The sequence below is a fragment of the Neovison vison genome, chromosome 7 (assembly GCF_020171115.1).
Source record: "Neovison vison isolate M4711 chromosome 7, ASM_NN_V1, whole genome shotgun sequence".
In the NCBI taxonomy this organism is placed as follows: Eukaryota; Metazoa; Chordata; class Mammalia; order Carnivora; family Mustelidae; genus Neogale; species Neogale vison.
In genome coordinates, this window is record NC_058097.1 from 121343453 (window position 1) to 121367254 (window position 23802).

Sequence of the window (23802 nt, forward strand, 5' to 3'; positions counted from 1 at the left end):
GACACTAGTCCTTTATCTGATATGTCGTTTGCAAATATCTTCTCCCATTCTGTCAGTTGTCTTTTGGTGACCCAGCAATTGCACTACTGGGAATTTACCCTAAAGATACAAATGTAGTGATCCAAAGGGGCACGTGCACCCGAATGTTTATAGCAGCAATGTCCACAATAGCCAAACTATGGAAAGAACCTAGATGTCCATCAACAGATGAATGGATCAAGAAGATGTGGTATATATACACAATGGAATACTATGCAGCCATCAAAAGAAATGAAATCTTGCCATTTGCGACAACATGGATGGAACTAGAGCGTATCATGCTTAGCGAAATAAGTCAAGCGGAGAAAGACAACTATCATATGATCTCCCTGATATGAGGGAGTGGTGATGCAACATAGGGGCTTAAGTGGGTAGGAGAAGAATCCATGAAACAAGATGGGATAGGGAGGGAGACAAACCATAAGTGACTCTTAATCTCACGAAACAAACTGTGGGTTGCTGGGGGAGGGGGGTTGGGAGAAGGGGGGTAGGGTTATGGACATTGGGGAGGGTACGTGCTTTTGGGTAAATTGGAAGGGGAAGTGAACCATGAGAGACTATGGACTCTGAAAAACAATCTGAGGGGTTTGAAGTGGCGGGGGGGTGGGAGGTTGGGGTACCAGGTGGTGGGTATTATAGAGGGCACAGCTTGCATGGAGCACTGGGTGTGGTGAAAAAATAATGAATACTGTTTTTCTGAAAATAAATAAATTGGAAAAAAAAAAAAAAGAAAAGAAAGCAGAGACTGGATCACCTAGGGTTTTTTGGAGTGAAATGTAGAGAAAAGATTAATAAAACACATCTTCAACTGCTTTATTATCTGTTGTATAACACATGTTGGGGCCACTTTGAAGGGTTTTGGTAAAGACTTAGCTTACTTTAGAATGCTTTTTTCTCCCTTGATGAGTGTGACCAAATCTATGTCCTTTTAATGCAATGTCATAGTTGGACCAGCTACAAGTGATTCAACAATTTTATTTAGGTTACAATAATTTCACACTTTCTGCTCCAGCAACACTAAACTGTTTCTATATGTCCAGTGACAGACACCATGCTAGTTCTCATTTTCCTGTCTTTCATCTTGCTTTCCCCACTGCCTGGAACATTCTTCTTCCCTTCTACTCTGCTCATATTGTTCTTCTTGCTTGACTAACTCTTAACTTTTAAGATTCAGGTTAATAGTCACCTCTTCCAGGAAGTAATCCCTGATTCCCCCGTGTTGCTCAGTTGGAGTTAGATGACCCTCTCTTGGAATACAGAACATTTTGAATATATTACTAATGCATCTACCACACTGTGCTGTCATTATACGTTACTATGCCTGTGACTCACTAAATATGAGATCCTTGAGGGAAAGTTTAATGTTGTTTACCTTTCTAACCTCCATGTCAAGCACAGTACCTGACTTGTAGGTACTCGACAACCTTTCTTGAATTGTTGAATGAGTGCATAAATAAATAATTGAAAGAATATTGTTTCCAGCTGCAATCAATTTAGCCAGGCTTCTGTTTTCTCCTCTATAAAATGTGTATTCCTAATCCCTGTTTTTTTGTATGTGTTGTGTTTATATTCTATCATTTTATTTTTTATCACTTTATTGTTTTATCTTATTTTTCGGTCTGCGTTTTGACAGACCTTTGTGAAAGCCAAATGCGATTAAGTCAAAGTGGCAGCCCAGTAAATTTAAGGGACATCATTGGTGATAACAATGTCGGCAATGATGACAGTGTCACTGTGATGTTTTATGGGATTGAAACTTAGAGTCAAAGCATGCAAACAATGAGAAATCTGGAGAGTCCAGCAAGGATGGGAGGTTCAGCAGGTACGAATTATCAGAAATAGCCAAGGGGGAAGTCCAGTGAAACAGAGCTGGAATGATCAATACTTCTCAAGAGTGAAGGCAGAGGAGGTGAGGACACAGGTCAGGTTATTTGAGGCAGCAACACCAGGAGACAGGGAAATCAGGCCAGCCCCCTGCGTCAGGGCAGATGCTATCTCCCTGTCCTCTTTTTGGGTTCTTGCTAGCAGCTGGAGGGTCTGGGCTCCAGGTAGAGGCAGTACCTGAGACTCTGGGCACATTACACCCTGAGCAGAACCAGAGATTCTCAAATCATCCTTCAAAGTGTTATGGCCAACCTGCCTTTGTTCTCATTGTTTTCATGCCCTCCTGGGACAGAAAATGCTTCTGAAAATGTATCTGGAGTGTTTTGGGCAAGTTAGAGCTGAGTCAGGAGTAAGAAGCTTAAGAGAATGGTGCTGAGGAAGGGAGAGGATGATCGCACTGGGGTACAGCCCAGCCCCAAAGGATGAAACTCCAAATATATTGCTGGGTGACTTCGCAGAGCTCCTTACGTCCCCCGAGGCACTGAAAGGAAAGCTCATTTCTTCATTAGCTGTGCTGGCAACGTCCTTACTGCCCTTAAGGGAAACAAACCCTTTCACTGCAGATGTAGTTACTGCATTCTGTTCCAGGTGTGCAGGGACAAATGAGCATGGGCTCAGTGGAGCAGGCAGGGGCCCTCCAGAGGCCTGGGAAGAAAGTTTTCCCAGCACCCACGGTGTAGAGAGCAGAGGTGAGGGGAGCAGAGCTTAGTGGGGAGGGCGGGGGGGCGGGGGGGGCAGAAAGAGATCTGGAAAAGCAGAGGACTGCTTGTTCTGATTATATCAGGTACTTTATAAACATTTCTCTTAGGAAGCAAAATCATCCAGAGTATCATTAAAAACAAACCACTTCCAGTGCCCCAGGGGGGTTACGCTCACCAGTAAGTGGTTCTGGAGTGGAGAAATTGTTGATAGTACAAGAAAGAAATAAGGGAAGTGGGGAGCAAAAGCATAAAGAAAAGGCAGAAAAAGCTTTTGTGATGGTCTCCTTTGACTAATGAGGCTTTGCAGGCCACCAGGAGGGGCAGAGTCAGGGCCCTTGTGTTATGCTTCAGGTGTTCTGTGGGAAGTCTGATCTCCTCACCTCTTCACTCAACTCCAATTGTCCTTTGTGTGTGAATCAGTCACTGCCTCCAGCTGGGAAGCTCAGATTCAAAGTCACAATCAACTACTTTTGCTTAATGAGATCAGTTTCCCTTGATCCTACTTATGTCCGGTGGTTATCTCCTCTGCAGATGCTGGAACATTTGCAAGACTTGGAAGGTCCCCACTCCAATTAAAATCCTCCAAGCAACTGCCTGTTTCCTTCTTCTCTCCCTCCCTCCTCTGAATCTCACACAAAGAGAGGCAGCTAATTAAGTATGCTCGCTGCTTTTGAACGGGGGTGGGGGAAGAATGTCCGCCCTCCACCCCCGTGTCCCACTTCAGCCTCCATCATGCTGGAGATAAGACCTGGCACACCTGGAAGCCTGTGATGGCAGGTACTTTGAGAAAGGAGACAGGAGGAAAGGAACACCCTCTGATGCTTGAATGGCTGTTGGGCACTTGGAAGTACTGAGGTGGTGGTGACTTTCCAGTGTCGATTGCTATAGAATTCAGGGCCAGAGTCCATGTGTCTTTTTTTGGCCTGATTCTAGCTGGTGTGGGTGTGGAATCCTCTGGGTAACCCACCTAGAGCTCCTCGGTCAACTCTCAGGGTCTTCTCCAACCCGTGAAAAAGACAGTGGCCTTACAAAGTTAATCAGGATCCCAGGCAGCCCCATCCCTCTCTTTGATCTACAAAAGAGACTTTCTCAGAGGTGGTTTGGCTACAACCATATTGCACGGCAATGTTATGAATGTCACATGTACATATTCCTCCCAAACCCCACACTAGGTTTACAGCCGGAACTTGTAACGTACTGCCTTGCACATCACACGGTGGATTTAATCAGAACCACATTGGCTGTAAGTGATAGAAACCCAACTTGAGGTACTTTGAGCGAGAAAAGGTGATTTGTAGCAACTTTTACCCTCAAGATGTAGAGGTTTTTAGAAGAAGTAAATGGCTGGGGGCAAAGAGGCATATTAAGGACAGCAAGGACACACAGCTGGTCCTGAAAGTCCTTTGAATCTACCCTTGAGGGTGCTCATCCAGGAGGTAAGGTAGAAACAAACCTCTCTGAGGTTCCTTCAACATCTGGCCAGGTGAAGGAGTTCAGTATCAAAATTAAACACATTATCTCTGGAGGTGGCTGCAGTTTGTTAGTGTGGAACCAGGCTGCTTATTATTTTCTATTGAAGCCTAGGATTTCTATTCAGCAGCAAGAGTCACTGTGGACCCACTGCTGAGGCCAATTAGATCTACAGAACTTGTAAAGCTGGTCTCAATTTTATCAGTGTCCGACTGATTTCAATAGCATAATTTGATATAGCAATTGCGTAGAGAAGGCTTTACAACAGACGGCAGGCAGCATTGGATGCCTTTCCAATTCTAATTTTACTTTTGAGCTAGTTGGGCTTTTTACTTGCTATGATACATGTTAATATCCATTCTTATATTATAATCTAAAAAGTATTTGGAATAGATACTATCAAATTCCATTCTCTCTTCCTCCATAAGGGAAGCATATTATGACTAACTCTTTTCTGGCTTATAGGTGGGGAAATTGAGACAGAGGTTTAGTGGTTTGCCAGATTTACATAGAAAACGAATAGGTCAGAAATGAAATCTTCCTAGTTAAATCTGATACATGAACATTTCATTTCTTAGCTCTTTTACTTGCAACTTTCTTTGTATTTTCTAGAGCTCTTGGAATAAAGACCAGACTTTGAAGGGCTCTGTGTGATCTGGCCCCTAACTACCTATTCTAGACTACTGTCTCTCCAGCTTTTTACACATTCATGACACAGTTTTGTTTCTCGAAGAGCCACACTCCTCCTCACCTCAGGACATTTGCACATGCTGTTCTCCCTCACCTGGAAAGTTTCTATACAGCCCAGCCCCAAGGCATACACTTATCTCTGTCCCTGTCCCTAGTTAACTTCCATTCATCTTTCTATGTCAGCTCAAGCATCACCATCTCAAGAAAGATTTAGCTAGACTAGCTCATGTCTTCCTGCTGCCCATTGTCACAGCAGTTTCCACACCTTGAACTTACATATTCTTGAGGATCAGTTTAATGATTATCCCTGACTAGACTACAAGCTTCATAAGAGCAGGGATCACATCTATCGTACACACCGTTGTTGCTATAACAGCAAGTGAACATTCTTAAACCATCAAATGAATGAATAAATTCATGAACAGAGATAAAAAGACATCAAACAGCATTTCCAATTCCAATTTTACATGTGAATTAGTTGAGCTTTCCACTTGGTATGATACATGTTAATATCCATTATTATTTTTATAATCTAAAAAAGCCCAGTGAAGAGGCTAAACATTACTTCACCATAAGACTAATTTCCTGCTGCCCCATTTCCAATTACAGTTTCTCAACTCAGTGTGAGGAGTGTGAGTAGCTTGCCATGCCCTCCCCTTGCTCACACAAAAGAACTCCAGCCTCCCAAGGAAGAGATTCTCAGAAATTTATGACTCAATCAACTCACCCAAAAGGAGCATAAATGGGATTAGTTTTAATATTGTTAAGTTGCAAAAATACAAGCATATGTGCATGCCAAAGCGAAAATGTACGCAAGCAAAGGGGGAAAACATATGGGTACCCATATGGTGAAAAGCGCATTGCTAGACCTTCATACACTTCTCATTTACAACAAGAACCAAAGTTAGTGAACATAAATTTGCTTTGCAAAAATGTGAGAGGAACAGCTTGTTTGCCCATAACTGTTCCACTGAGCAAGATATGTATAACCTTGATTTCTCATCTCAGACACCTCTTTCTCACACTCTGGGGATTAATTAGGCTCGAAACACGACTTCAGATTAGGAACAAGAATTCTGGCTGCCTTGGAGAGGGACAAAGAAGTAGTAGCATGACTGGATGATTCAGAGGGTCAACTAATAGGCAATTCCTATTAGTGGCTGGAACTTGTACCTAGGATGGTTTAGAAGAGAAACGAGGTTGGTGGGTCTCAGCGGGTTGATTTTAATTGAAGCAGAGAAACAACAGGGACCTACAGCAGACGACAGCATGAATGTGGGTTTCATTTGGAGACTGTGCTTTCCTTAGAACAATACTGAGTGGTAGCTAGAAAGTGCCTACATGTGGGAAGGTAGGTGTGGAGTTAGGAAAGGAAATATAAGAACATGGGTGATGCTCAAACTACTAAGTGAGCACTCTTGTGTTCCTCAGATAACAAGCAGAATTTGATAAAATATATCATGTTATATTGTATCTGTTCCCATTGCAAGCCATGGGCACCATCTTTGTATGGTATAAAGATCTCTAGACTTAAGCAGTGGGAGCTAGGCCCCTTTCATATATCCACCACATTAGTAAGCTGAGAGCCATTGGCCATTACTCAAACTTCCTGAGTGTTTTCCATACCTATGGAATAGGTAAGTATTCTTTTTGACCTGTATGAAAGAGTTGCTATAAACTCACTTGAAATGATGCATGTGGCAATATTTTATAATAAATTCCTATATAAGCATGCTAGTGGAACCCTATGAATTCATTTTATCATTTCTATTTTTTTTAACTTTTTTATTTTGAAATACTTATTGACTCACAAGAAGTTGCAAAAATAACAGAGGTCCCATGTGCTTATGACCAACTTCCCCAGTGGTGGCATCTTATATAACAGAATACCTTATCCGAACCAGGTTACTGATATGAACACAATGCAATTAACTGCACTATGGAGCTTGCTTAGATCTCACCAGGTTTTGCAGGCACTCCCTGCTATTGCCTTCATGTATAATTCCATGACATTTCATCACTGCAAAGCAACTCCCTTATGGTGCCCTTTCCCCTTCCTTGTCAAAACCTCTAGCAACCACTTACCTGTTGTGCATCTTCATAATTTTGCCATTTTGAGAATGTTTTAACAGTAGGATAATCAGGATGCACCTTCTGAGACTGACTCCTTTCATCTGGTGTAATACCCTAAGATCCATCCAAGTTTTTGTGTGTATTTTGAATTCATCACTTTTTATGGCTAAATATTAACATCCCATCATGTGCCTGTACCACTGTTTGTTGAACCATTCTCCCACTGAAGGATATTTGGATTGTTTCTAATTTTAGTTATTACAAATAAGATTATGTTGTTCTGAACTTTTCAGGTGGACCAGAGTGACCTAAGACTGTCAAGGGATAAGAAGTAGGACTGGGTAAAATAACAGGAATAATAATAAACAACAAAAAAGGCATAGTGATGAATATGAGTACTTTTTCTCTCAGGACAGCTAGGGTATTAAATGAATTGAAACAACCCCATTTTGCAGTCTAGGAGGTCAGATAGAGGAAATGGCTTTCCAAAGTAACTGAGAATGTTAACTGCTTGGGTGAAACTTTATCTTAGGTCTGTAAGAATTTGAAGTGAATGTTCAGTCTAAGACAAAAACTCCAGCCATGGGGATTAACATCTACACATGAGTATAGGCTAGGGCTGTTTTTATTTAGAATGTTAAGAACTTGGCAAATGCTTTCAAGATATACCTCTTAGGAATTTTTCACAAGAAAAGTAAGGGCTGTAAGTGTGCTTGGATTGCTCAGTTGGTTGGGTGTCTGTCTGCCTTCTGCTCAGGTCATGATCCCAGGATCTTGGGATCAAGCTCCACATCGGGCTCCCTGCTAAGCTGGAGCCTGCTTTTCCCTCTCCTGCTCCTCCTGCTTGTGTTCTCTCTCTCTCTTTCCCTGTATCAAATAAATGAATAAAATCTTGAAGAAAAAAGGAAACTTAAGGGCCATGGTAGAAACAGTCTTTAACATATTATGTGACCTCAACATCCAGCAGAGTGAATAGAAGATAGAAAAGTGCTGCCCAAAGAGGTCAGAACCATGGGAAGTGATATCACAAGTGTTAACTCTCTTAGCTTACATGCAATTCACTCACCTAGGAAACTCATATATCTAAAACAAAAGCCAAACAGGGTTTTCCCCAGAACAACTATCCGGAGTGTCATTGATCACATTCATGAATGTTCACGCCCTTTCCTCCAAGAAGGTTCTCTCCCACCACTACATTCATATTTGGGACTAACCAATGTGGTTTATAGATTCTTGCCCATGACAAATCAGAAGGAAATAATCAGAAGAAATGTGGCTAGCAAAAGGCTGGTATGCTCTCTTTAAGAAGAACTGACAACTAATAGTCATTTGGAGAGAAGGAAGGAAAAATACCGGAACTATAAAAAACAGACACAAGAATTAAAAAAAAAAAATGTTGTGACCTTATTCCTGGCTATTCCAGCCTCCAAATGTTAAGATACAAACAATTGATATGCATGATGCTGATGTTACATTGTAAAGATGAGGCCAAATAGCATTCACTGTACTCAAGGAAACAGAGGAGAACATAATACATTTTTAAAATGTTTCCATTAAAAATGACTCAAGTCAATGATAAAGGAGTCAGCTTCGGTTACCTGGAAAATTCACTTCTGTGAAATAACTCATTCACTTGCTCCCTGAGGTATTACTGTATATGAGTAGATTGTAGGAGCAACTCACTCACAGGTGAATAGATGTCATCTTAAAATCTCCATGGAGAGGAAACAGAAAAGAAGACTTTATTATTTTCCCCGAACATCTGGCCTTTCCAAATATGTCAATGGAAATGGGGCCAGGTGTGTGACACATTCTAGTGGAGTACAAAGGCATTGTAAGAGGGAAAGACAATGCTCCTTAGAACACAACGGCCTGTACTGTCTCCTCCATCACACCCACCTGTGCAACTTTGGTTTAAGAGACGAAGAAACTTTGGTTTCACATTATTCAGGGGCAGCTTAGTTTCCACATTATTCATGGTTTTACATTCATGAGCCTTCCAGTGATTGCTGGCCCAGCGCCCTTTCTCCTGGTCCTTCAGGAGGGGAAAAGAATATCATCCTTGGAACCTACCTGTTTTGCAATGTGTTCCAAACACACGGGCCACTTCCCAATCCACAATGCCTGCCTGTTTTGGGACCTGCCCACTCTTTTGGAGGGAAAATTCTTTAAGGCAGCAGCCTGTGAATCCATCATTATTTTCATTCCTAAGCTGGAGGTCACTTGGTACAGATTTTTATGTTCCTGAAGGCTATTAAACAAGTTCTGTATTCTGTAGCAAATCCACATAAATATATGTTTTTTTAAAAACCCATTATCTGCTCCTGAAAATAAATTAAATATAACTTTTTATATCTGAAGCTAAATAAATACATGGAAAAATGCTCAGTGGTTTGCATGTCAATTGCAAAACCTCTGAATGTATGTTTACACAGCACTTTTCTTTGAGATGTTCGCAATGCTTAATAATCATGATCCCGTAACAATCTCGAGTTTTCCTTGGAGATGAGGCAGATGTCCTCCAGGCAAACCTAGTTTCTGGGAATCCTAACACATCTGCCAACATGACCAAGGAAACTGGAAGTCAAGAGATCTCCAGTTAGATATCCAAGACTGGAGAATGGAAATGTTGGGGAAACTTTGGATCCACATCTGGGATTTTGGTTATTTGTTTCAAAAATTTCACCTTACTTTCATAAGAAGGATTAGTTTTTGGTTCGTTTGTTTGTTTTCAAGTGAAAATGGGCATAGTTACTTAGAAGGGGTTCCTGATAAAGTGGCAACGATGAGAGTATTTGCACCATGGAAATTCGGCAAATGCCACCAGGGCTCTTCCGTCTTCCAACCTCGGCCCCAATCAATTTTAAACATTTACCAGTATAGTAAGATCTAAAACCCTTATTTTTTCAACTACATATCATTTCAGGTATAAATCATATTGAGCTGGGTTTTTTTCTCTTCATTACATATATTTATTTTTATATTTCAGAGATTCTATATTGTTTCTGATTCACACAGGCTTGACATTATTTTTCTCTAGTGTCATAATAAATTTATTGGGTCATTAGCTTTTACCTTTTCCTGTAATTTCTAGGGATTGGCAGCATATGTTTGGCCCATCTTTTTAAACTATAAACATTATCACTATTCTTAATCTTTAAGAATCTGCTCATTAAAATATTCTATTTGTAAATAAAGGTTTGTTTATTCACTTCTGTTATACAGATCCCTAAATTTAACCAAGAATTTTCAAATCTTGCGTTATTAGCATTTTAGGAACACGGTTGTCCAGTGAACTAAATTCTCCAATGTAATCCTATTGGAATTTCAAAGGAAATGTCATTGCAACTTTTATTTCCTATTCTTGCATGCTAAATTAACCAGCAAATTGTTCTAAAAATGCTGTTTGATGTTCGAGTTTTATTGGCTGCTCTTCTAAACCTTTAAAACAACTTCCCAGAATCTCCTCAACTCTAAGTGAGAAGGAATAGCCTTCTAAAAATAAATAATGGTAGTCATCTGCAGATGCACATTTTAAACTTGCAAATTCTCCAGGTTCCAAAGCTTTTCAAATTTGGAAAACAATGCTTTGAGTTTAAATGTTTAAATATCATGGAGAGAGGAGGAGAAAGACAATGGGGGAAAGAAAGACAGCAAAGTGAAGGCTGAAGCTATAAAAAAGCAAAAGGCAACTGAAAGTAGATTATAGCCTGGGAGATTTGAAGAGCAGACGAATCATTTAAATGTAGGGTTTTCTGAGCTTTTTTGAGGCTGAATTGTAACTATTATGTTGTATAAAAGATTGAGAATATGGATGAATTTCCCTTATTTTGAGGAAAACCTTACCAGTGTACCATTAGAAGGTATTGCTTCAAAACACTTACACAAAGTCGAAATGCCTTTCAAAAGATTTCTAGGCTCAGAGAACTATGCATTTAGGATCAAATAAATGCATTTTCGGATTTCAAGCATTTATAAAAATCTCTGAATTTACCAAATACATAGAAATTGGCCTGATGTTTAGACATAGTTTTATATGAAATATAAATCCAAAATTGTCTCTCACTTCAAGCAAAATTCCCATGCGGCTTAGGTCTTTGGGAACATAAGCTATTGCTTCATTTTCATTAATGTTGGGCTTTGTGATGTCCCTCATGTATAGTTTAATATTCTTATTAACATTACTTTATAATATAGACATTTTGTGTGTCTATATCTGAGGTCTGTATACAAAGAATGTTCAGAGGATTTATTAGTATTATCTTTCCCTACAACAAGGCTGGGGTTGATACACACATCTCTGTTCACATGGAGGACATGACACCATTTAACTTTTCCCTTAAATGGTGCTCTTAGTAACAAATCCAGTCTCTCATCTAGGAAGTACTGCTTACATAAATTATGTTACAAATTAGGGGCAAATTTTCAGGTATTTCTTTATCTCTATGTGGATATTTTTAAAGTTTCATTGAGATTTTAATTTGCTTACAATAAAATGTTCCCCCTTTTTTTTTTTTTAAAGATTTTATTTATTTATTTGACAGAGAGAGAAATCACAAGTAGGCGGAGAGGCAGGCAGAGAGAGGAAGGGAAGCAGGGTCCCTGCTGAGCAGAGAGCCCAATGTGGGGCTTGATCCCAGAACCCTGAGATCATGACCTGAGCTGAAGGCAGAGGCTGTAACCCACTGAGCCACCCAGGCGCCCTAAAATGTTCCCCTTTTTCGAGTATCATTTGGCATTTTGACTTATGTAAGGGGCAACATAAGCAGCACTGTACTGAAGATATAAACATTTCCATCAGCTGAAAAAATTCCCTTGTGCCCCTTTGTAGTCACATCACCCCAGATCCTTACTCCAGGTAACCAGTGACTTGATTTCAATCACTATGACTTAGTTTTGCCTATTAAGTCATGCAGTAGGTAATTTTGTGTCTTGCTGCTTTTGCTTGGCCTGTTTTTGAGAATCATCTATGTTGTTACATGCAGCAATGATTTGTTACTTTTACTTGCTGAGAAGTCATTTGTTGTTTAAATGTACACAATTTATCTATTTAATTGTTGAAGGTTCTTTCTAGTTTGAGGCTATTATAAATGAAGCTGCCATAACATTTATGTGCAATGTATATTTGTAGACAGACATTTTCATTGATCTTTGGTGAACACTCAGGAGCAGAATTGGGGGTCATATGTTAAGTGTATGTTTAACTCTGTAACAAAGTGCCAAACCGTTTTCTGTAGTGCTTATAGCATTTTATAGTCCCAGAGTTAATGTGTAAGAGTTTCAGTTTCTCCACATCCTCCCCAACAGGTGATACTGTCAGGGTTTGCTGTTGTTGTTGTTGTTTTTAAATTGGACAGCCTAGTAGTTGTGAGTAGAACCTCATTATGATTGAATTTTCATTTCTATGGTAAATATATTTCACATATGTTCAGGTGCTTTTTATTTGGAGATCTTATGTGAATTGTCTGTCAAATTTTTTGTTCACTTCAAGATGGATTTTTAGAATTATGTTGTAAGAATTCTTCATGTAACCTAGATGAAACTCAAACATAACCCAGACAAAATCCAAAATTCTTTGTTTCTCCCAGTCTATGGCTTGTTTTTTCGTTTATACTTAAATGGTGTTTTTAATTTTGATGAAGCCATTATTTATTTATTTTTTTAAAAAAAGATTTTATTTATTTATTTGAGAGAGAGAGACAGTGAGAGAGAGCACGAGCGAGGAGAAGGTCAGAGAGCGAAGCAGACTCCCCATGGAGCTGGAAGCCTGATGCGGGACTCGATCCCGGGACTCCAGGATCACGCCCTGAGCCGAAGGCAGTCGTCCAACCAACTGAGCCACCCAGGCGTCCCTGATGAAGCCATTATTAATTGAATTGCATTCCCCCAGGTTCCCCAAAAAAGATACTCTGAAGTTCTAATTCTAGTGCTGCAGAATGCAACCCTATTTGGAAATAGGGTCTTTATAAGTTTATCAAAATCAGATGAGGTCATGAGACTGGGCCCTAATCTGATACATTGGTGTCCCTATGTAAAAGGAAAATTGGATACCAAGAGAGGCACAGCAAGAGAAGGTCATGTGATTATGAAGGCAGGAATCAGGGGGATACATCTACAAGCCAAGAAACATTAAAGCCTGCCAGCCAACCACCAGAAAGTAATGGATACACATCGGGCAGGTTCTCCCTCACAACCCTGGAAAGGAAACAACCTTCTCTCCCTTCAATCACAGACATATAGCCTCCAGAACAATAAGAAAATGCATGTCTGTTGTTTAAGCCAAACCATTTGTAGCACTTTGTTACCACAGCCATGAGAAAATGATACAAAGCCAAATTTATTCTTGTTTTCTTCTTTTGTGGTAAGATCCTTTGATGTCCTAGCAAAACATTCTCTATTTCAAAGTCATGAAGTTATGTTCCTACGGTTTCCTCTAGATCTAGGTTATTTTTACATAACACACAGGCATACTCCACACCTTCTCCTGTTTCACTGAAGTTCATGCTATGCTTGGATTTTCTCATGCTTGAGGGAGCATTTGTTTCTTACATAATTTCTAGAATTAATCATAGTTTCTAGTAATGTATAAATACACGAGGTGACTCTGTATCCAACTCTTCAAGTTCAACTTAGAGTAACTTTTCGTTCCAAAGAGATAAGACCCACTGTTCTTTTGGTTCCCTTCCTACAGAAGGTGGCGAAGATCATCACTGACATTGAATGCCAACCACTGAGTGCCCAGCGCATGCATGCCGAAGGTACCTCACCATTTCCATCATCCTTCTTCCACCCAGGTGGGCTATTGAGGTATGGGTTAAATAGGTGTGGTTCTGGGGAAATGGTCTGAAAGTACTGAGTAAGGAGATCTTTTTTCTTAAGGATGCACAGTAATACCAACACTTACAAAGGGCATGGTAACCTTCTAGCACTCTTCTTAAAGAAAGGGCTAATGACCAACTGACCCATGCATCTCTACCTTAAGAAATTAGTATCTTTGTTTAAGGTGATGGCACCCCTGTTCTTCCTGCCTGGGCAAACAGAAGTTTTCTGTGGTCATAAAAAGGACTGAGAAAATAATTCAGTACATTTTCTCTTTATAAGCCCTTTTTTTTTCTTTTCTTTTTTTGGAATGGGATACTCAGTGACTGATGCATGTGGTCTATTTGCTTTTGCATTACTATGTTACAAATAGAGCATTGCTTTTTGATTCCCAAAGTTTTGGTGTGCTTTAGAACAAATCTTCAATAGAATAATAGAATAACCCTGAAAAATTCCCAGAGGTAAAGAACTTACCCTTGACTGACAGGTGTCTCCATGTCACAGTTGGCTCTGGTCTGCCAATAGCAAGACACAGCAGGGTCACACTGCTTCCCTCATTCACAGTGATGTCTGAGGAGATATTCATGATCTGGGGAGGAACTATAAAGAAACAAAGGAGAAACAAAATACATGAGGATGATTCCTTTTACTCAAAAGGAGGTGTAAGCCTATAAATATTTGCACAGCATGGTTTTATGATCAGTATTAGTCTCAACAATAATATTCAGATTGCTTGATTTGCCAACAAGGTGGCCATTAATACTGTGCACTGCTAGGGCTCAAACCTGGCTCTCCCAGGAACATGGCAAAAACAAATACTTCCATTGCTTTGTTTTCCTCTTCTTTTCTTCATTTCTTACCTGGAAAGATATGACTCATCCCTCAAGGGACTTCAAAGATCACCTCCCCTTTGCAGTTTTCCCTCACTTTTCCACAAATCTGAGAAGAGAATCACCTCCCTTTCTCCCTGTGGTATGTGGTGTCACAGCTGATTTTTTTCATGCCTGTCTTTTTACCTAAAGTTAGTTCCTCAAGGATTAGGATGGAGTCACATGCATCTCTATTTCCTCATTGTCTAGCACAAGGCTGACAAGGGGTCCTGCTTAATTCCTTTTGGAAAGAAAGATTCAAAGAACAATGGAACAAATCCAAAAACTATGGGGTGGGGTTGGGGGGGTAGCCAGAGCTCAAAGCTTTTAATGGAGGATTTCAGATACCTAAACCTTTCTTCTCTGTTATGTTTCAGATTCTCCAAAGGATGGCAAGAGAGGAGGCTCAAATTCTACGACATGTTGATTTATTCAAACTGCCATTTTAATTAAAAATTATTAATTACCAAACAGGTAGAATACTGGTAGTTTCCAAACCACCCAGAGTCAGTGGCAAAGGAGAATTATGGCTGATGCTTGATTCAGACAACTTTGCTGCCAGGAGTTTTATGCTGCTGAGACCTTAGAGTTAAGTCTTTTCAAGGAGAAGCCATAAGTAACATGTAGAACATTTGACTTCTTAAGGGAATCCACATTAGCAAATAAATAAAAAATTGCCTATCATATAAATCTGCCGTATTTTGGATTATTTCTGCATTAGGATTTGGCCTGAAATTTCATTGCACATATTTTATCCAAATACACACTGGGAAAAAATAGTGTGCATTCTAACTACACTGCATTCTCTTGAGATAACTGTACTACCTGTTTTTCAGTATTTTCTAGCTTGTTAAAAAATAGTTCTGGGTAGAAATGTCAATACTTTTTTCACTTTTATAAAGCAACAACTTCAGTGCACCTTCTGCAATATTCTCAGAATAATGTCTGCTTTAGCTGGATGTGTTGGGCCCTCTGAAGTTCTTTCTCTAGACCCGGGAGTCTCCCTGGTGCTGGTGTTAAGATAGACACAGCTCGGGGGAGGGGGTTGTACAGTCAGGTTCGTGGAGGATAATTTAGTACATGCGATGTCCAGGGCCAGATCTTCCAACACAAGCCCCAGTTCAGAATCACCAATTCTGTACCTGCTATGTTTCATCTGATAGTTCAAGGGGTCCTGGCTTAATAGATATTTGTAAAATTCCGTGGATATTTAGCATGACTGCCTCATTCTCTAGGTACTCAGCCAGTGTCACCCATTAGGATGTTAGTTCCTGGAGTGCAGTTGCAAAATTGGTCCACACTCCCACCAAGCCCCAGGCAGTGCTGACTGCAACCCCCACTTTACCCCGGCACTTCCAGAATGGCCCTGCCACTTTCTCAAAGGAAGAAAGATAAGTATAGCTTTAAGGGTGTTATACCAAGAAGAAAGGAAGCACAAAGAGTGAACTGGGAGGAAAAAAAGTTCTTTTTTTTCTCAATTATGATACCCTTATTATTAATATATACAATGCAATAATGAATGTTAACACAAAATGCTCGTTTTCAAAAGTTGCACATATATTATTTTATGGCTACTTTACAAGTTATGAAATAAATATTCTCACTGTTGAAAATGAAAACAAAATTGAAGCCAGGGGAGAGTTAAGTAAATTACCCAAAAGGATATGGCCAGTAAATGGCAGAATTCTTTCCATCAGATTAAGCAGCTTCTTTGTTTGTCTTATCAATACCCCAAACACAGTATTTATATTTGTCTATTTTGTTTCCTCTGCTTTGAATGATCTCCCAGTGCATCTTCCCTCACAGCACTTAACCATAATGAACAAAACCACCTCGTGCCAGTTGCTTCCCCAACACATTGCATAGCACGGAGGGGAGGAGCCCATTTTAATCATTTTTGCTAATCCAGGGCCTGCTACGGGCAAGCAGCACTTACCAAGCGCAGTTCTCAATGCTGCCAGTTTAAGTTTGAATCTGAATTGAATTTGACAATACTTTTAATGGCCCTCCCTTTGTTAGCATGACAAATTTTTTGAAGAAAGGAGTACTTGAAAATGAATAAATACTTCTACCTATTTTTACAGGAGATCTTTGTTCCATTTGCAGACACTTATTTATGGCAAATGGATCTGTTTCTAAGTATCTATAAATCTATGTGTCAATGTATGTATCTATGTATCTATCTATCCATTTATCTATCTATATAACTAGTGTTTACAGTTATACAGGGAAACACAAAAATGTACAAGTCTTAACCAAAATATTAAAATCACTCACAAAAAATGGTAGGACTCACATAAGTCTAATTAAAAGATGACAAATAGCACAGTGTGTTTTAGTCACAGCTGCAGACACGAGGGGCCCCCAGCCCTGCCAAGAGTGCACGCATCAGTTCTCTTTTCGTTGATGGTGGTGGGCTACAACCCCTCATATGGTTGTGCAGATTGTTCAGTGCACAAATTGTGGTCCTTTATGATAAGTAAATTAAAAAATAGTTCAATAGGTATAGACACATAAACATATATATATGTATATATATATACACATACACAGATAAATAAAATACTGCCTGACACTCTATATATCTGTATACATACACACATACACACATATGTGTGTGTATATATTATATATATATAATATATATACACATATATATGAAAGATAATATTTTATCAGATAACAATCAGAGGAAGAAGCAGATTTCCAAAGTATCTTAGGGTTCTGGGCTATCATGAGGTTTTTTTTTTTTTCTTTTTTTAATAAATTTAAATTTTTTTTTTTTTTTAACAGACAGAGATCACAAGTAGGCAGTGAGGCAGAGAGAGAGGAGGAAGCAGGTTCCCTGATGAGCGAGAGCCCGATGTGGGGCTCGATCCCAGGACCCTGGGACCATGACCTGAGCCGAAGGCAGAGGCTTAACCCACTGAGCCACCCAGGTGCCCCTATCATGAGGTATTTATACATTCTTTCTTTAGCCTTAGCATGGCCAGCTGCTCTTAAACACAAAATACATCTCGAACCTGCCCCATCCACTTCACTCATACTGCCATTGGATTAGTTGAGAAGCTTATTGTCTCTAGCTTTGGATATTACAAAAGTCTCTTCATTTCTCAACCTGCCACCATTTTATAATTCAAACCCTATATACCTACCACAATCACCTCTTAAATATTTTTTTTTCTGCCTAACACACCGAGTATCTGCCCCTGTCTAAGACTGGAAAGTCTAAACTTCTTAACAGGATTTACAAAACCATTCATAGTCTGGCCATAGCTTAACTACTGGCCCCTTCTCTAATATGTAGTCCTCTGCCCCCCAACTTCTCTCATCTTTGTGCCTTTACACGTATTATTCCTTCTGCTGGGTAAGTACATTCCCACTTCTCTGCCACATGAAATCCTCATCCATCACTCAATTCAACTCAACTCAAACATGAGCTCCTTTATGATGTCTTAGCTGCTCTCTCTTCTGTTCCCAAGGCATTCTTGTTTATGTCTTTATCATACAATTTATCTTTGCAACTGAGCTATTCCATGGAAGGGATCTGCTATATTTATCCTCCTAGTCTTATTATAAAAAACCAAAGCCTGACGTGTAGTAGCATCCTTTTCCCACTTAATATAATATATGAATGCATAGGTTTTTAAATTGGATATCTTATAATCTGTCAAGTGTTTTCCATCTTAGAGATCTGACATTTGCCCTTTTTTCTTCCTGAAATACCCACCCACCTTCATCATATATATATATTTTTTTTTCCAATCAGGGCTCAGTTTTTATGTTAGCTCCTCAGAGAAGTCTTTGTTAGGACCCTAGACCTCCCCCCAACCCATCTAATTCAGATCCTTCCGTTACAATCTCTTCTCAACTCTAAATTTTCTTAATGATTTTTATATAGCTTTGTGCTTTTATATACATTAGTATGATTATTTGTTTAAAGTCTTTCTGGTCCTAAGCTATAAGCTTTATAAACCACTGTATCCCCACTACTTAGAATAATGCTTAACACATAATGGGTGTTTGATAAAATTTTGTGGAATAAATAAATGGTTATTAATGTACAGTTGAGCCATGAACAACACAGCTTTGAACTAAATGGGTATATTAATATGCATATTTTACAGTAAAGTACTATACATGTATTTTCTCTCCCTTTTGATTCTCTTAGTAACATTTTTTCTCTAGTTTATTATAACAATACAGGATAAAATACATATAAAATATGTGTTACCAATTGTTATGTTATTAGCAAGATTTTTGGTCAACTGTAAACTCTTAGTAGTTAAGGTTTTGGAGAGTCGAAAGTTATACGTGGATTTCGACTATATGGGAGGTTGAAACCTCTATCCCCTATGTTCAAAGGTCAATTATAGTTTCTTATACATGTTATTATGCATTTGTGAGGAAGAAATCCTGAGTGAATTAGGGATTGAAACGTGTGATTCTGGACATATTAACACCATCCTCCATAAAGTTGACAATGATATAATTGGAATAGCATATGAGAAAGCCATGTAACAGAACCTAAATTCTGGGGTCCAAGAAACCTGTGTAACCCTGGGCAATCTTAGCTTAACTCCTCTGAGCCTCTAGTTCTTCCTCTGTAACATGAAAACAACAATTCCCTTTCTAGTTACTTATTAGAATTAACTTTAAATGTGTATAGCACATTAGCACAGTATCTGGAAATAAGTACTTAATAAATGTTAGTTGCTATTATTTGTGTTTATATATTCATTTATATTATTCATGCTATTTAGAATCAGATAACTTAGTCTGTGACTAATTCTTCATTTTCTGAATTTCATTTCCTTCAGAGTTAAGTCAGAACTTATATATAGGTGACGCTCCCCTTGGATAACTGGGAAGACTGCATTATATATGCTTCCAGGATAAAAGGTAAATATTCAATAAATATGATTTTCTTCTTCCTTAGCTGAATAATGGAGCTTAAGCAAATGCACAGGGAAAATCACACAGGTTTGTTTAAAGAAACTGCCTGGCTCCTCCTTATCTCTTTTATTTTATGGAGTGTCTGTTTCTGTTTGTAGAAGACAAGGTACAGGCTTGAGTGCCATGCCGCATTACTTCAAGGACGATAATTTCACGCATTTCAAACCTACCCTACCCCTGTCCCACCACAGTCTTTGCTAATTAGGATTTAAGTGTTTTGTTTAAAACTAGATGACACTGTTTAAAAAAAAAAAATCTTGTAATTTATAATCATAAAGGCTGAAATTTGAATACCATTTTTCTTCTAACTACTTTCTGTGTGATTGAAAAAAAAAAAAACAAAACTGAAAGCCATTAAGCTTCAGCTTCCTCCACCATATACCTAAAATGGGCATAAAGATACATGCCACATAGGAACGTGGAGATTAGATTAGAGACAATTTTTTAAGATTTTATTTATTTGAGATGGGGGGAGGGGCAGAGGGAGAGAGAGAAAGAGAATCTCAAGCAGATTCCACGTCCAGCGAAGCCTGGCATGAGGCCCAATTCTATGACCCTGAAATCATGAGGTGAGCTGAGATCAAGAGGCAGATGCTTAACCAATTGAGCCACCCAGGCAACCCAGAAAGAATGTTTTAAAAAGACTTAAACAGCTATTACTGTTTTATCTTCCCCCTGCCCCATTCTTGTTATCCTCAGAGAAAACAAAATACTAAGAGACCATGAGAAAGCTAACATAAAGGTGAAATGCTTTCCTATATACCCAAAGCTAATTTATAAAAATAATGCAGTAAAGACTTTTAAAGAATTTATTTTATTCTTGTAGGGTTAACATTTTTTTTTTTTTTTAAACAAGGGAGCTTATTTCATAAACTAGAGGTGAAACTAATTTGGGAATTATAGCATACATGCTAGGCTAGGTCATGCCATATTTTGAATATGCAAATAGTAATGACATTGTGCCAGAAGCAAGATATGAAGTGTGGGATAAGTGGATTCTGATCTTGATTACTCCACTGCTGTACAATCTTTTGTAAATCACTTAATCCTTCTGATTTAGGGGTGTGTGTGTGTGTGGTGTGGTGGTGGTGATGGTGTTCATTTGTTTCTTTTGACTGATTTTATTTGAAGAAACTAGATTGGGATTTATCAGATCTTTTCCAGTTTAAATTCTGTGAATTGGTGGTCTTCTAGCAACATTAACTGTCCAGCGGGGCTGCTACAGAGAACAAAGTGGTAATAGCACTAGCAGCAGTAACAAAATCACTAGTATTTAGTTCTTTGAGCCTGGTACTAATTGCTCTGTATACATTATTTGCTTTAATCCTGAACATATTTCTAGGAAACATTATCTATTAAAAATCAGCATTAAGGGTAGACATATATATCAATGGAATAGAATTGAGAGTCCCAGAAATATATCCATACTTTTATGGTCAATTCATTTTCAACAAGGTGCCAAGATAATTCAATGAGAAGAGAATAGTCTTTTCAACAAATGGTGCTGGGACAACTGGATATCCACAGGCAAAAGAATGAAGTTGGACTCCTACTTCACTTTATACACAAAAAATTAACTCAAAATGGATCAAATACCTCAAAGTCAGATCTAAAAGAAGAAAACACAGGTGTGAATCTTTGTTACCTTGGATCAGACAGTGGTTTCTTAGATATGACAGCAAAAGTGCAAGCAACAAAAGAAAAAAATAGATAAATTGGACATCATCAAAATAGAAAAAAAAAGGCTTTTAATTTTGTGCTTCAAAGAATGCCATAGAAAAAGTGAAAAAGATAGCTCACAGGAGATAAAATTTTTGCAAATAATACAGCTGATAAAGGACTAGCATACAAACTATATAAAAACTTTCACAATTGACAATAAAAAGATATAACCTAATTAAAAAATAGACAAAAGATTTGAATAGACATTTCTCCAAAGAAGATATACAAATGGCCAGTAGGTACTTGAAAAGGTGTTTAGTATCATAGCTCATTACAGAAATGCAAATCAGAACCTCAAAAAGATCCTGCTTTGCTTCCACTAGGACAGTTGTAGTAAAGAAAAAAAAAAAAAAGATACTAATGAACATTGGCAAGGACATGGAAAAATTGGAACCCTCATACACTGCTGTGGGAATTGTAAAGCAGTGAAGTTGTCTTCAAAACAATCATGCAGTTCTTCATGGCTGAAGGATGGAGTTACCATGTCTTCCACCCCTAGGTATGTACCCAAGAGGAATGAAAACACGTGCCCACACAACAACTTGTGAACAAATGTACATAACAGCATTATTCATAACAGATTAAAAAAAGGAAAAAATGCAAATGTTCACCAATAACTGAAAGGATAAACAAAATAAATATATCCAAACAAGGGAATATTATTCATCTATCAAAAGGAATGAAATACGGATGCAGGCTACAACATGGTTGACATTGAAAACATTGTTACGTGGAAGATGCCAGACACAAAAGACCACTTATTGTATGATTTCCATCTAAATGAAATGTCCAGACAGAGAAGGTACCTGCAAAAGTTGCCAGAGGCTGGGGAGGGGGCAGATAGGGAGTGATTGCTAATGGGCACAGAGTGGCTTTTTGGAGTGATGGAGATGTTCTAGAACAGGTGAGTGGTGATTGTTGCGCAACCTTGTGCATTTACCGAAGATCATCCTGGTAAATGAATTATAATGCCATGCAGATGTTACGAAAAACAAAGCACAGCCTATCGTGCTCCTTCTTCAGAAGGAGAACCAGAGCTGTGCAATGAGGAGAGAAGCCAACTTCCTATGTGCGGGTCCTCAGAAAATATCTTTTTCATTTATTGATAGCTCAGTGCAGGATGCTCAACCTGCCTCCACTAATCTCTCTGCCTCTCATTACCTGCCCACTGTTTCCCCTTTCCTTTCTTTTCAAAACAATGAATGCTACCCTACCCATGTCCACGTGATTGGCTATGCTTCCACGTTTGTACATATGCTGTACCCTCTGTTCTTGTGCCTCTTCCCCACTCATCTATCTGCACAAGCCCTACTCATAACTGAAATTTGATACTGAGATACAACCCCCCCCCATCAGTTCTCCCCACTCCAACGACAAATGTAAGCATGTGCCTCCCAGGTCTACCTATGCATAATGATGTAATACATTCATCCAAAAGCATTTATTTAGTGCCTACTGTATCTTGGGCATTATCTTCAGGGAGAAGAGTAGATAGAAATGTCTTTCTCTCATGTGAATTATGAAGGTTACTGTCTAGAGGAGAAAACTGACACTGATAAATGATCCCAGGAATCAGTGTGTGAGTGTGTTATGACATGGTGGTATAAGGTGCTGGGACAGCCCATTATAGGGGGCCTGTCCTGGTCAGTGAGTTTGTGTGAAGTGTTTGTTCTGGGCAGAGCTGGGCAGGCGTACCAACATATTTACAGGCTCTGCAGAGACAGAGAATATGGTTCACTTGGGTGCCTGTGGCTGAAGTCAAAAACCGTAAAATCACACAAATGGAGAGTGGATGGGCAGGGTCAGACCCTACAGGCTATAGGAAGAAATGCTAAGGTTTGGGCCCTTTTTATAAAAGAAATGGCAGAGTATTAAACTGTCTAAAGATGATGATGATGATGATGATGGTGGTGATGATGTGTTGGAGACTGGACAGATTTGCATTGCAAATACATTCCTGCTGGCTGCAGTGTGGAGAACAGAAAGAGCAAAACCAAGGAGGGATAGAACTAGCTAGGATGTTGTCCAGTAGTGAGGGGGTGGCAGCTTGGACAAGCATGCCAGCAGGAGCGAGGGGCCGAGAGGGACAAATGAGAGCAGAGAGGGACAAATGGGAGAGGCACTTAAGAGGTAAGATGAACAAATTTCGGGGTTGACAGCATATATGTTCAGTTCAAAGCACTTCTCATAGTGTTCTATTGTTTGCTATGTCTCTCTTGCCCATTGGGATGGGGGATCTGTGTGATCCAGGACCGCTATTTGTTCATCTCAGTCTCCCAGTGCTGCTCAATGCATGCATGACTACTAGTAGGTGCTCAATCGATGTGTGCTGAATTTAACTGGCAGTGCAAGAGATTCTCCAGGTAGCACAACTTCTCAGGATCCAGTGGGAGCAGCCAGAGAGTAGGAACTTGCCTTACTTTCATGAGGTGACATCCTAATGCTTGAGAGGGAGGGGCAGATCCTTGTTCAGTTATATGGACTCTGAGTGTGAACTTGATCTCCCCACATGTCCTGGTGTGTTACTGTTTTATATTATGCTGGGTAAGATTAGACCTGCTGTACTCTGATTGCTTTTC

At 39.2% G+C, this 23802-nt stretch overlaps 1 protein-coding gene across 3 annotated transcripts in view; it reads right to left on the reverse strand.

The window, feature by feature from the left end:
- Nucleotides 1-23802, reverse strand: part of OPCML (opioid binding protein/cell adhesion molecule like) — a 1161062-nt gene that overhangs the window by 163025 nt on the left and 974235 nt on the right. For all 3 annotated transcript variants that reach the window (XM_044258229.1, XM_044258228.1, XM_044258227.1), the window contains one exon: nucleotides 14151-14276. In XM_044258229.1, coding sequence (XP_044114164.1) covers nucleotides 14151-14276 — 126 coding nt within the window. The remainder of the gene's footprint in view (nucleotides 1-14150; nucleotides 14277-23802) is intronic.